The sequence below is a fragment of the Pinus tabuliformis genome, chromosome 7 (genome assembly GCF_031772625.1).
Source record: "Pinus tabuliformis cultivar Carrire ecotype Pingquan chromosome 7, CPIR1, whole genome shotgun sequence".
Classification (NCBI taxonomy): domain Eukaryota; kingdom Viridiplantae; phylum Streptophyta; class Pinopsida; order Pinales; family Pinaceae; genus Pinus; species Pinus tabuliformis.
Genome location: NC_142293.1, coordinates 532,121,098 through 532,136,001, shown reverse-complemented (window position 1 = coordinate 532,136,001; position 14,904 = coordinate 532,121,098). Strand labels below are relative to the sequence as shown.

Sequence of the window (14,904 nt, the reverse complement as noted above, 5' to 3'; positions counted from 1 at the left end):
AATTAAAAGTTTTAATTTTAAATTGCTGAGGCACAAAGGTCAAAAACTAACTCTGTACTTATTACACACCTACATATTTACTATAGTATAGGCTACTAAGTCAAGGTTTGAATTAACAAAAATTTGTTCACCGGCAAAAAAAAAATTACAAATTTTCATGTAGCCAAAAGATGAAAGATATAGCTGAATTATCAAACAATTGGACAGCATGTGAGAGTAAAATATGTTCACTGTAAATCGCAGAGGAAAAAGTCTCAAAAGGTAACTCGTTATTTATGAAAGGCCTGAAGTATTAATGTCTCTTAGGAGTTCCTCGCCTTGTTTATGAATCATCATAACTAGTCTAAGTCTTACCTTTTAAATTATAATAGGTTTGATAACTCGGAATAATAGTTTTGGTAGCCTAAGGATCTTTCTGACTCACCCAGGTAAAAGATTCCAACAAAGTTTAGGTTGGTTTCAGTGACCTGATGCACTCTCTGTATCTCCAAGGATGCAACAAAGTTGTACAAAATCGAAGTCCGGTTTTTGTGATTTGATAAATCACCCATGGAAAAGCATTCAACAAAGTTTTCCAAAATGGATATGTGGTTTTGGTGGCCTGCGGTGCTCTCTAAATCGTCCAAGGAAAAGGATCCAATAAAGTTTTCCGAAATGAAAAGCGCACAGCAAATCCAATTAGAATTGCCTATAAGATAATAATAATAGTTCGACTGTTGGGTCATATCATCTGTAAGGAGGATCGGACCAAGGTCACAGTAATCGTGAATCTTCATGTGTTAGCAACAGTCGAAGTGTTGCGCTCTACTCTTGGCCCGCTGCAGGCAAGAGGTGGGAGGGGAGGACTAATGCTTATATAAATCCTCTTTCTGTTTACACCTTCCTCATCACTCCAAGGAAATGTATCCGGTGCCCACCCTCTAGAGAATGGGGCGTAGCCATTCAACAGTTGTCCTTCCTGCACTTAATACCTGGAATTCTTGTCAAGCATAGCCCTAATCATCAACCAATCAACTAAGACCATAGATAAATAGAAAGCATTCAATAAGGTAGATTCAGCAATCGATGGCATAGTCTCTAATGCTTCTATTTCTGCGTCGTCCAAGAATGGTAAATTGACCAATGAAATGCAGGTGTTGAGTTTGAAAGGTGGAGAGAATTTAAAGGCTTGGATAGACTACGATGGTGTTAATCTAATGCTTAATGTATGCCTTTAGTTTCTTCAGCTCTTCTCTCCTGCCATTTTTCTCATAAATTTGGGACATTAGAGTAATTGAAGTAGCATCAACCTTCATCCCCACTCTAGTCATCAGCTTCAAGGGTTTTTCCGCCTTTCTAGTCATCCCAAAAGCCAAAGAACCATTGAGGGAAATGTTGAAAACCTCAGTATTTGGCTTCATTGAAAGCAATGGCTAATGGCTCCTCTTCCTAGGATCCACCCTTCCATATTTGAAAAAATTAATACATTTCAATCACTATCTCTAAAGCTAAATAGGCCCCATTCCGTGACCAACATACCTGGTTTTCCATGAGCAAGTTGACGTCACCGAACAGCCCAAATATTTGTAACCTGCTTGTTTATAGATGAATGAATAAAAAGTACTGCTATGCTTACAAAAAAAAACTAAACAAGCCCCTCATATGTTTTAACCATATGGGTCACCACTGCACTCCCCAAAGTACTCCCCAAATTGACAGATAGGTATTCCTCCATGTCCACCAATGTTCTTAGAACTGTAGGAGCAAGAACAGACATTTGTGTTGATGCGAGCCTCAAGAACAATTGGGTCAGAGCCTCTCGATCAAATAGTTGTATTTTCTTCTTTTCTTTCACAATTGAAAGCACCACAGCATAGGCCTTCTCGAGCCATTTTGAATACCCAGAGTGTGCTAATACATTTATCAACTTACTAATAAGAGACTTCCTTGGGAAACCTTTGAGTTGCTTGTAATGATCGTAGCCCTTCATGGCATCTTCCAGTCTCTGTTCATCGAGGGCATTTCCCAATTCTTCTGCCAACATGGCTGGGTTGTGAGCTTGCCTCAAGATTGTGAATGATCCTGAAAAAAGAGAAATATCTATACGAAGGGCTAAAATAGACCAAACCATGAAGAGAAAGCCCTTTGACACCTTCGTTAGAAAAGGAAAATTTGGGATGATTACATCAATGGTTTGAATAGATTCTACCATTTTGCTGGCATGTAACAGAGGAAGAGACAGAGGATAAGATGAAATTTGAGAAAAAGATAGTAAAAGTTATGGACCTGAGCTTATTCTTCCAGAAAGCTGCAACTTTCATGGATACCACGGTAAAATATTCGATGCATTTCCCCTGATTTTCATGGTTTGGTATGACCCGATCATGCATATTTCCCACCCACCTTTCAACATACTACACATCAATACCTCTGAATTGCTTAAAAATGATAATTTTTTACGCGTTCCCCACAGTTCTAGTAGCAGGATCTTTATTAGTCCTAATTCTAACTAGCTCCACACATTGTCTGTCTAGTACCAGCATCTGCAATGACTATTGCAGTTTGAATTTAGGCTTCTTCAATGTGGCCTAATTTCTAGATTTTCAAGAAGTAAAAATCCACTGGCATCAAATGGCTTGCATTTATGAAAACATAAAAAAACTTAGAATCAAATTTTCAATCTATAAATTACAAAAGCAAATAGGCACAAACCATTCATTATTGGGCATGGGCATGGGCATTGTGCCCTGCTCCAATTCCACATTTTGGGTAGAATTGATCAAGAAATAGAGTTCAACCTCCTAGTCGATCCACTCATGGTAGTATAACCTTTATAAGTGAAGCCCAAACACCCAGGCAGACCCTATCTATAGGGGGGAATGTATTTTACTTCAGCTCATTAAATTGTGGTCTATTAGCAGTATAATGGAGCTCGTGAGGTGAAATGGACATCTTCCTACAATACTTGGTAAAACTCCCCCTAGATTGAGGATTCGCAGTAAAATTCTTCGATCCTCCTGCCTCTTACCTGAACTTGATTTGACATTGCAACTGTTTAAATCCTCCTGGTGCCTTTCCCCCGAATTTGAACTTTTCTTAGTGGGGTTTCAATTGCTTATATTTCTCAACACTCCCATGCTTCTCGGATTTCTTTGTAGGGAAAATAGACGGACCCAGAAGAACCTAGAGCCTATCCCTCACTGGAGCTCCTAAACAAAACGTCCTTCAAACTCTACCATTTGCTCGCCATGGGCTTCTCAGGAACCGAACCCTTGACCTCCTCGTGACAAGCAGGAATGCACATTTCCAGTTCTGATGAAAAAAACTCCTTGACATCCGATTTCTAGGGCTCCTCTTCCTGGTGGAAAATCCTCATCAGCAGTGGCGATAACAACCTGGTGCGCCTTGAGTAGGATAAGGAACGCTCTTGACCCCTTTTGTAACGCCCTGGCGGTTTGGGCAGAGGCGCACCTTCACCCGACGGGCGACCCGGGTGGGTGACCCGTGGGCGACCCGTGCACGACGGGCGGGTGACCCGGGTGGGCGACCCGCGGGCGACCCGTGCACAACGGGCGGGCGCCCCGGGCACCGCAACCCGTGCACGGCAAGCGATGAACAGTTGGGCGAGCTGCGATATCCGGCGGACAAGGGCGAGCTGCGGACGAGCTGCAGCAAGTTAGGACGCGGGTGCAACTACTCGACTCGGGGAACAGGTTAACAGTTGAGGCTCGGGCGAGCTGAAACGAAAGGGCGATCTGAGGACGACCCGCGCCCGATGGGCGGGCGACCCGTGGGCGGCCCACGCCCGATGGGCGGACAACCGAACAGACATAACAGCGGAGTTGTGGACGAAGGTTGGTTCGATGAGTGTGTGGCACGGTTGAGCGTGGAGATGTGGGCAAAGGGAGGGCGACCCGGGCGGGCGCCCCTCCATACGGCGGACGGGCAGAAACGCGACCACAACCGGCCGTGCGACAGCAAACGGCAGTGCGACAAAGGGCGGGCAGTATGCGACGTTCATATAAGCCGACTGCGACGTTTTGGGAGCACTTACATAAAACTTGGAGATAATGCGATGGAGTCACAAGACTTTATAAGGGCGTAGGGAGGCCTTGCCCTTAGGCAAGGGCCAACCTGCCCATAAGTAAAGAGAGGGGCTTCAACGTATGTATTTTGGGGGTCGGCCTAAAGAGGTGACACCCCTTCGTCATAAGATGAGATGACTATATATTCATGGCGTAGAAGGCTCATTTGGACAGCAAGCACTTCGCTCTCCTCTTGGTCATCGATCTAGAGATAAGAGGACGCAGAGAAGTGCGCATCTCTCATGCGGATAAGGGAATAAGTGCGCAGTTCAAACCGGGAATTGAGTTGAGGACGACGGTTCACGGTGAAAGGCAATTCGGTGCAGAGTTGATTTGGTAGAGTTGTTGGAGGCTCGGGTGAGCTCGCTCTCACCAAATGTAATTGGTATCGAATTGTAAAAGGCTTCTAGCCTCGTTGTAAAAGTTCTAAGTGTTGGCCGTGGGCTTGCCCGGCACACTTGTGATTGTATTATTGAAAAGAGATTCATAATATATATTTGGGCAAACTCGTTCGGTAGTTGCCCCTCCCATTATCATTGTGTGCAATTGTTATGTGCTCGGTTTTACATTGCATATTGGTTATGGTTGTATATGAAGATTAATGTCTTGTCTTAATCAAAGAAGAAGAATTAAGCATACTAATGTGTAAGGCGTAGTCTACATGTACGAGTATTACGAAAAAGAAAGTACACGGTAGTGCCGCACCCCGCCAGATAACGGTTGGAAGACCACCGTAGACTTGGGGGCGTGACAGGTGGTATCAGAGCTCGGTCTAGAGCTGGTGAGCAGGGTTGCTCACACACTTGGAAGTTGGCAGTTGACAAGGTTCTTACAGGTGACTTGGGGAAGCCGATGAATGGTCGAAACTAGGTCGCAAAAGAAGATGGCCGCTAACTCTCAAGCTGGGTCTAGCCATACAATGAAGGATCCCGTGAAGGATCCTCATCTTGAGTTCATGGGAAAGGTGATTGAAAGAATGGAGACTTTGGAGTCTTCTTGGAACCAAGATGTGGACTCGCTTACTAAGGAACGAGAAGCCATCTCGAAGGTTAGAGAAGAACTTGGAGAACTCCGTACACAGCATGAGGAGCTCAAGACACAATATGAATACACAGATCTTTTGTGTACACAATTGGAAGGAAGGGTCAAGGAAGTTGAAGAATCAAGAGATCAGGGTCTTGCAGAGATCACAAACTTGAGAGGAACTCTTGACAAGGTAAATAAAAGTCTTGATCAAGCCAAGGATGAGATTGCGGTATTGAAGAGAGCCATGAGGTATAACTCAGGTGGAGGAGTACCTCATGTAAAGGTCAAGGAGCCGGAATCTTATGACGGTACAAGGAGTGCAAAAACTCTTGGTAACTTCTTGTGGGACATGGAGCAGTACTTGGAACGGTTAAGTCTACCCGATGGGGAGACACAAGTCAAGGTAGCCGCTCAATTCCTGACAAATGATGCCAAGATGTGGTGGCGAAGGAGGGTGGATCAGATTATCAATGGTAATGCTGATGACATCACTTCGTGGGACGACATGAAGAAAGCTTTGCAGACCCATTTCAGTCCTCAGGATGAAACATGGGAAGCAAGGACGAAGATCAAGTTCATCAAACAAACCGGAAGCCTACAAGCATATCAGCGAGAGTTTTCAAGTGCAGCTCCGGAACTTCCCGACATGGCGGAAAGGGACAAGGTGTTCAACTTTATTATTGGGTTGAAGCCTTGGGCACGCAATGAGGTGAAAAGGCAGAAAATTAGAACACTTGAGGAAGCTTTTGCTGCGGTTGATAGATTGGTGGACCACTATGATGAGACTTCTAATGAGAAAAAGAAGTCCGACAAACCGAAAGATAAGAAGAAGGAGGATACTCCGAAATCAGATGATGGTGCAAAGATGAAGAAACCTTTGAAGTGTTGGTTATGTGAAGGACCACACACGGTGAAGAATTGCCCATCTAAACCAAAGTTGACCGCTGTTACACAACCTGCCGAGGAAGATGACAATGCTTCTGTGGGGATGATGCAGATACTTGGTGCAGCTGCTACTACGGAAGTGCCTTCCAGAAGGGATCCGGAAAGGAACAGGTTGGAATACGTTCAGATGAAGATTGGTGGGGCTGATGTACTCACTATGGTTGATAGTGGGGCTTCACATAACTTCATGAGTGAAGACACCGCAAGGAGACTTGGGCTGAAATTTGTACCTGTGAAGGCACAAATGAAGACGATGAATTCTCCTCCTATGGCAATCCTTGGTATGGCCAAAAAGGTGGACACCACACTTGGTGGATGGACCGGAAAGGTGGACTTCACCATAGTGCGGATTGATGACTATAAGGCAGTATTAGGGATGGAGTTCATGAAACAATTTGAAGCAATGGTTGTGCCACATTTGAGGAAACTCTTCATTTATGATGGAAGGGAAGATGTGCCCATTGGTGTTCCAACCATTGGTGTAACAAAACCCGATCATAAGTTAGGAGGAATGCAGATGGAGGACAAGGTAAAGGTAGACAAGCGGTTGTCTACGATGGAGGCAAAGATTGCAGAACAATCTGTGGTCATCCGATCACTTTCAGATAGCATCTTGGACTTATCAAGAAGGCTAGAGTTGGTGGAGGACGATGATGACGATGATGAGCTATATGTGAGGCCGAATATCCAGAAGGAAGATCGGGAAGCATATCTACAAAGGATGGAGGTTGAGGATCCTGATAGATGGATCGAGCTGATTAGTGAAGGAGAGCCTCCAGGCTCTTCTCGCTCCACATCTTCTTAGATGACATAGAAGATGGGGCTCATTGTTAAGCTGCTCATGGCAGTGAGCCCTCAAACTTGGTTGAGCAGGTATGGTGATCATAACATGCTGCAGAAAGATGGGGTTTCCATGGACCTGAGCATGGAATCGTGGAGATAAGTGTTGGCACATGGCTAGGATGTGTAACACTTGTTGTTATACATGGGCAGTTGGCACATGGTCGATATTAATCTTGGTGGGGGGTCACTAAGATGGTATGTTGTTGGGACGACAACGTCTTCAGGTGGAGGAGAGTGTAACGCCCTGGCGGTTTGGGCAGAGGCGCACCTTCACCTGATGGGCGACCTAGGTGGGCGACCCGTGGGCAACCCGTGCACGACGGGCGAGTGACCCGGGTGGGCGACCCGCGGGCGACCCGTGCACGATGGGCGGGCGCCCCGGGCACCGTGACCCGTGCATGGCAAGCGATGAACAGTTGGGCGAGCTGTGATATCCGGCGGACAAGGGCGATCTGCGGACGAGCTGCAGCAAGTTAGGACGCGGGTGCAACTACCCGACTCGGCGAACAGGTTAACAGTTGAGGCTCGGGCGAGCTGAAACGAAAGGGCGACCCGAGGGCGACCCGTGGGCGGCCCACGCCCGATGGGCGGACAACCGAACAGACATAACAGCGGAGTTGTGGATGAAGGTTGGTTCGATGAGGGCGCGGCACGGTTGAGCGCGTAGATGTGGGCAAAGGGAGGGCGACCCGGGCGGGCGCCCCTCCATACGGCGGACGGGCAGAACGCGACCACAACCGGACGTGCGACAGCAAACGGCAGTGCGACAAAGGGCGGACAGCATGCGACGTTCCTACGAGCCGGCTGCGACGTTTTGGGAGCACTTACATAAAACTTGGAAATAATGCGATGGAGTCACAAGACTTTATAAGGGCGTAGGGAGGCCTTGCCCTTAGGCAAGGGCCGACCTGCCCATAAGTAAAGAAAGGGGCTCCAACGTATGTATTTTGGGGGTCGGCCTAAAGAGCTGACACCCCTTCATCATAGAGTTGAGATGGCTATATATTCATGGCGCAGAAGGCTCATTTGACAACAAGCACTTCGCTCTCCTCTTGGTCATCGATCTAGAGATAAGAGGACGCAGAGAAGTGCGCATCTCTCATGCGCATAAGGGAATAAGTGTGCAGTTCAAACCGGGAATTGAGTTGAGGACGACGGTTCACGGTGAAAGGCAATTCGGTGCAGAGTTGATTTGGTAGAGTTGTTGGAGGCTCGGGTGAGCTCGCTCTCACCAAAGGTAATTGGTATCGAATTGTAAAAGGCTTCTAGCCTCGTTGTAAAAGTTCTAAGTGTTGGCCGTGGGCTTGCCCGGCACACTTGTGATTGTATTATTGAAAAGAGATTCATAATATATATTTGGGCGAACTCGTTCGGGAGTTGCCCCTCCCATTATCATTGTGTGCAATTGTTATGTGCTCGGTTTTACATTGCATATTGGTTATGGTTGTATATGAAGATTAATGTCTTGTCTTAATCAAAGAAGAAGAATTAAGCATACTAATGTGTAAGGCGTAGTCTACATGTATGAGTATTACGAAAAAGAAAGTACACGGTAGTGTCGCACCCTGCCAGATAACGGTTGGAAGACCACCGTAGACTTGGGGGCGTGACACCTTTCGTCCTTCCTAGCCTCGTTCAGGGCTTCCATAGGATAAATCGTTGCAGAGGATATCTCTGTGCAGGTCATTTGAATGGTGAACACCAGAGAACCCGAGCTATCCGATGCTTTTTCAGAGCGGGCGAGGGCGAGGGCGAGGGCGAGGGAGAGCATCGAGCTGGTTCAGTGCAGCGTGTAAAAACGGCCACGTGGTCAATCACCATTGGATGGAGGAGGACAAAATTTAAGGTCGTTGATTCGTCGAAGTGAGCAGTGTTTGCACATAGAGACAGTAGAAAAACACTTTCACGTAATTAGAAATATAAATTATTAATCAGATATTAAAATTAAAATTTAAGTATTAGGGTTTTTCGCAGTGCATTATATTAGATATGATTTTTGGTAGTCATTTATCTATGACTATTTCCAAGAGAGGTAGCTGTAATTGACTAATTTCTTATGATTTTTTAATAGTTTACATTGAAGGAGTGGGATTGAAATTAGTGAAATGACATTGAATGAATCACATAGTGTCAATCATCACTTTCGGGGCTTGCATCCAGTAACCAGGACAGGTCACCCATCCCAGATCGCCTCGGGCTCAAGCACACTTAACTATGGAGTTTTTCCCACAATCAAGTCCACTTAACTTGCTACCCCACAATCATGAAAAATTAGATAGTGACAACTACCTCTCATGGAAATAATAATAAATGAGTGACTTACTTAAAGCAATTGAATCCCAAAAATAACATCTAATAAACTTAAAATTGTAAATAATTTATATTTATATTTATATAAATTAAATTATTTAAAATTTATCAAATAGAATGACAAAACCCATAAAACCCATAAAATATTTGAACACAATTAATTAATTAAATTTATTATAAAATTTAGATATACCATATTCAAAATTCTATATGATATTGGTATATTATTCTCTATTTCAATTTTTTTAATTAATCTATTTGTCTATTTTTTTTTATGGTCTTTTATTGATGATATGTACTATTCAAATTAATGTATTATTCAAATTACTATATTAATATTCGAAGAATCGTCTTTTATGTGAGGTTTTTCAATTAATTCCATCACATATTTTTTGGATTATCTTTTTCCAACGAGAGTTTGAATTTAACTCTTTTATTATATTAATATTCATTTTGATTGATTTTTTTCCTCCTTTAATCTAGCTTGCTTTATACTTTATTCTTATTAATCATCAATTACTATAGCAGTATGCTTTAAGCCAACTATTCATTCCCTACGTTGATTCAATGGACAAGATATAAAAGTAATAAGTTGATTATTAGCTTAATACATAATGTTTAATATCTGCTATTTGTTATTATACATTTTATTGATTTTGTATATTTATTAATTATATATTTTATTTTATTTTTTATATTATTTTATTGCATTAAAATGCATATGAAAATGAATTTAATTTCATTTATATTTAAATATATTAAAATAATATAATATTTTCAAATAAAATTATGTACCATCAAAAAGTGGTTTTACCAAAATAAAATTATGTATCATTAATAACTAAATCAAAAAATAGTTTTACCAAAATAAAATTATATTTTTCAAATTTAAATTATAAGTAATATTGTAGTAAGACACTTGATCCCTTTTAATATTAAAACTTAAATATTTGTTTTAATGATGAGAGATAAAATTTTGATTCTTGTACCTAAACTCATAAAAAAAGAGAGTTACCAATATTTTAATATAAAATACATTAAAAAAATAACTTTCCAAACCAATTAAAATACATTAAAAAAATAACTTTCCAAACCAATTTTAATAATAACAATAATAGAAAATCAATATTCTAAAGCAATAAAAAAGTTCTATGTAAATAATGACTAAAGTTTAAATTATATATATACATATATATAATAAAAGGAACTACATATTTAAAAAATTATCAATAAATAAGAGAATATATATATATATATATATATATATATAAATTAAAATATATAATTTAATATATATATATATATATATATATATATAATTTAAAAATGTTTTTTAGTTATAAGATTATTGATATGATTAATTTGTGGTTTGAGTAACAGGAACCAGGGGTATCTAAGTCACAATATCACCTAGGAATCACACGTAGCCTAGCCACACTATCCCTTGGCATGGTGTTGACAGTGTTGGACCCGCCAACATTCACGAGATCTCCCCGGTATGAAGTCCCAACCAGACCTCACACTGTTTGGTGTAGGAGTCCCATCTAGTATGATGGCCCAATTTCCATTATCTTAAATGTTTGCGTCAGCTCTTGCTTGCCAGCACATGAGAGTGCTATGCTTTGTCTTCAAACAATGAGGTTCGTGTGCCTAGGGAGCGCTAGTGTTACTTGTGTCAAGGTTCTTTCACTGCGGAGAGAGAGGGTGGAAGTAAGTCTTCAGTCGAAAGGGAAGAGTCCCAACTCTATTAGAGACACACAACACAACAGGACATGTGCAACTTCTGAAGGAGTACTCCACACGAATGCGGCAGTAACAAACACACAAGAAGGGATAGCACGTACAACACTCAACAGAGTAGTCTGCGCGAGTGCGACGAACATTATAACAAGTTTATGGGAAAGGTTATGTCTGATGTCCAGTGAGGCAACCCACGCACAGCGTTAACAACTTATACAACACGTTTTCATAAACATATGTGAAAACCTGCCCCCTTACGGACCACCACGGGTTATTCTAGGTGTCATGGTTTTCTTTGAATAAGGGTGAAAACCTGCCCCTTATGCCTCACTGACCACAAGAAGGTTATTCAAGGTATCGTGGTTTTCTTTGAATAACCTTGATGAGTCAGCTTACATTCGCCATTAACAACTAGCAAACAAAAATTGTTGTACTCATTACTAATTTGATAACTAAATTATAATAAAATTTTCCAGGTGTAGAAAAAAAAACCTAACCACACTCATCACTAATTTGATAACTAAATTATAATAAAATTTTCCGGTGTAAAAAACCCTAACCCACCTTTCCTTGCCCATAATTTCTTGAAAGTGTTAAAAAAATAACCTAACCACACTCATCACTAATTTGATAACTAAATTATAATAAAAAATTTCGGTGTAAAAAAAACCCTAACCCCACCTCTCCTGGCCCTACACCCTAACCCCACCTCTCCTTGCCCATAGTTTACGCTGACAGCGGATGCCTTAAAAGTAGGCGCACATGGAGAAACCAGTGAGAGGCTCTTTTGTCGAATATACTCTCGAAACGCTTTCATCGCACACTTTCTTTCCTTCTCCATATCAACAACATGCACACATTCAATTCATTCGCAATAAGTCAGCGTGATTGCATGTGCCTCCCTTGGAAATCCATTATTTATATTACATTGGATTGGGTTTTTTTTGAACCATTTCAATAGAAAATTTATAAACACAGTTGATTCCCTGTTATTTTAAATTTGCCTCTCCGTACTAACGTGCATCGGTGCATCTAAACTAATTTTAATAGTTTAAGGTTTCGCCTACGCCCCCTCTATAAATGCCCCTCCTCTATAAATATTGGGGTCATGGGACATGTTCGTAGTACGGAGAAAGATTGGAAGTTTTCTACTTACAGAAATGGCCTTGATGAAGAATTTGATGTTGGGAGCTGCATTGATGTCAGTTTTGGTGTTACGACTGGCACAAGTAGTAACCGGTTGGACTGCAGCCCATGCTACATTTTATGGCGGAAGCGACGCCTCTGGAACTATGGGTGAGTTTCTTGCTTCAAAATTTTAGTTTGGTATCCAATTATTACGTTAATTTTCCCACAATATATATATATATATATAGTAATTTGGGGAAAGCTGGTTTGGTTTTTAAAGAAAATACTGAATTTGAGTTTTCAGATGAATGTTTGGGTCTCCTGTACCTGGTAGAGTAGTGAAAATACTCTCACGTTATAGAAAACTTTTTTTCCAATATTATATATATACACTTAGTTTGGGTACAGAGTCGTTCTTATACTCGCTGATAAGGGCATGTTCGCTGGTTATTTAATTTTTTTTTACTTTGGCCCACACACTTTTGATTTTTCAAAAAATAGTGAGCTCGGATATTCCAATTGGGTTTAAGGTATTATGGTGGTTAAGTTAGGTTAAATATAGTATGAGGTATTATGGTGGTTAAGTTAGGTTAAATCTAGTATTTTTTTTATTGGATTGGTTTAAATTATAAATAAAATAGTTTTTTTGGGTAGAATTATATAATATAATTTTGAGTGAAATTGTGATTTTTAATTATTTAAAAATGTATATTTAAAAGTAAGGTATAAATAGTAGATTTAATAACTTAAAAAAATTCTGTACTTTCTAGAAATATATAGATTAAACAACTTAAACTAGTGACATTTAAAAATATTTCTCAAATATTTATTAAAATTGATTAAATAAAATACCCATAAATATCTTTTCATTTATTAATTAAACTATAATATCATTTTATATTAATAAAAAGTTAAAAATATTTACATGGTGAAATCAAGGCTGAACCCATTTTTGGAATATTTTGAAATTTTGTAGCTAAGTTAATTGTTGAATTTAAAAAGTTTAACATTATTTAAAAAATATAATGAATATGACTGAAGACAATTTATGAACTTTAGAATATTTTAAAATTTGATAAATAAATTCAATCAATCCAGTAACTCTTATCCAATTCCAAAATATTCTCAAAATCAACTATCAAATATTTACTTAATTCCAAAATTTACAAATCCAATTACTACCCTGATAGTATAAACCTACCATCAGAGTATGAAAATCGTTGTTACTGAACGAGCTTCGTCGTAAAAAAATGCGTTCTCCAGTTATCAAGAAGGACATGGTAATTTTTTATATAATTTGGATTGAGATTCGTTGTTGTTGTTGCAGGGGGTGCTTGCGGCTATGGTAATTTGTATAACAATGGATATGGCACCAACACTGCCGCCGTCAGCTCGGCTTTGTTCAGAGATGGACAAACATGCGGAGCGTGTTATGAGTTAAAGTGTGACGCTGCCAAAGTTCCTCAATGGTGCCTTCACGGACGCGGATCGATTACAGTAACAGCCACCAATCTTTGTCCGCCGAATAACGCCCTGCCCAATGACAATGGAGGGTGGTGCAATTTACCCCTTCAACATTTCGACATGTCACAGCCCGCCTTCCTGCAGATTGCGAAATACAAGGCCGGGATTGTGCCTGTTCAGTACAGAAGGTATATAATATTTACGCTAACTTTGATAATATAATAACCCCATAATGCACACGCAGTTTTAATTATGAAAATTCCGTTGAAAACTATTGAATTATACATATTTTTAACAGGGCCCTGGGGATGGAATCGGTGCAGGGTCCCGTGCAAGAAGAATGGAGGAGTGCGGTTCACAATAAATGGACACAACTACTTCGAGCTGGTTCTAATTAGCAATGTTGGGGGGCGAGGAGATGTGAAGGCGGCGTGGATAAAAGGGTCGAAGACCGGGTGGCAACAGATGCAGAGGAATTGGGGAGCGAATTGGCAAAGCAATTCGTATCTCAACGGACAGAATCTGTCATTCAAAGTCACCACAAGTAACGGAAGAACTCTGACCATGTACAATGTCGCCCCGTCTAATTGGCAATTTGGGCAGACATTCGCCGCCTCTCAACAATTTAGATGAATGCACTCGCTGGCATTTGGCGGTTTAGTCAGAAAATTGTGATAGGATTCAGCTCATGCTTCTAATAAAAGGCTCATCGTTGCAGGCAATAACGCTTGTTCCAGCCCGCTCTAGCGATCTCATATATGAGTGTATATATAAATTAATAATATGAGTGTATATATAAATTAATTAAAAAAATATTTATATTAGCAATTTCACGGAGAGGTGTAAAGGAACGCAAGAAAGTAAGAATAGAAACACGAAAAAAATTGAAGCGCCAGGATGTGTTGAATCCATGCTACCCATAGTTTTTAGAGGTGGTAAATGCATGTTAATTCTGGGGCTTAAGAAGTCAGATTAAACTTTGAATAGACAGTTCTCTTTATTATAATTTCAACTATTTCTAAACAATTCATGTGTTATTTGTCTAAATTGAGGAAATGACAAAAGTGAGAAGATGACTTCCCAGACTTACGCATGATCCTCTCACATTGATTGGAAACTTGTAAAGTAGTTCGCCTAAGCTAACTAGAGGTTGTTGCATTTCATTCTAATCTTCGTATTATAGAAACTATTCAATTAAAAAATAAATGTAAACTTATACACTAGTTGAATTGTGTAAACAATAATAATTTCCTTTTTTAGAGTGCCATGATTCAAAGGTCTAAGAAAATTTTCGAACAACTTTATGACTAAATGGGTAAGAGCATGAACAGAATAAAAAATTAGTGTTCCTACGAGATTCAATCAAATTGTCATCAATGCACCA

At 40.5% G+C, this 14,904-nt stretch overlaps 1 protein-coding gene across 1 annotated transcript; it reads left to right on the top strand.

The window, feature by feature from the left end:
- The first annotated feature begins 12,097 nt into the window (after nucleotides 1-12,097).
- On the top strand, nucleotides 12,098-14,153 carry LOC149248395 (expansin-A8-like). Its single transcript, XM_089456037.1, has 3 exons — nucleotides 12,098-12,224; nucleotides 13,384-13,708; nucleotides 13,844-14,153. Exons 1-3 carry the CDS (start codon nucleotides 12,098-12,100, stop codon nucleotides 14,151-14,153), a joined length of 762 nt encoding a protein of 253 aa, XP_089312163.1.
- Nucleotides 14,154-14,904: the final 751 nt, after the last annotated feature.

What these genes read in the sequence shown, in the direction of transcription:
- LOC149248395 (XM_089456037.1), top strand. Translation starts at nt 12,098, where the DNA reads ATGAAGAATTTGATGTTGGGAGCTGCATTGATGTCAGTTTTGGTGTTA. An exon ending in CGACGCCTCTGGAACTATGG is followed by an intron (nt 12,225 to 13,383) that starts GTGAGTTTCTTG and finishes TTGTTGTTGCAG; the next exon opens with GGGGTGCTTGCGGCTATGGT. An exon ending in GTGCCTGTTCAGTACAGAAG is followed by an intron (nt 13,709 to 13,843) that starts GTATATAATATT and finishes GAATCGGTGCAG; the next exon opens with GGTCCCGTGCAAGAAGAATG.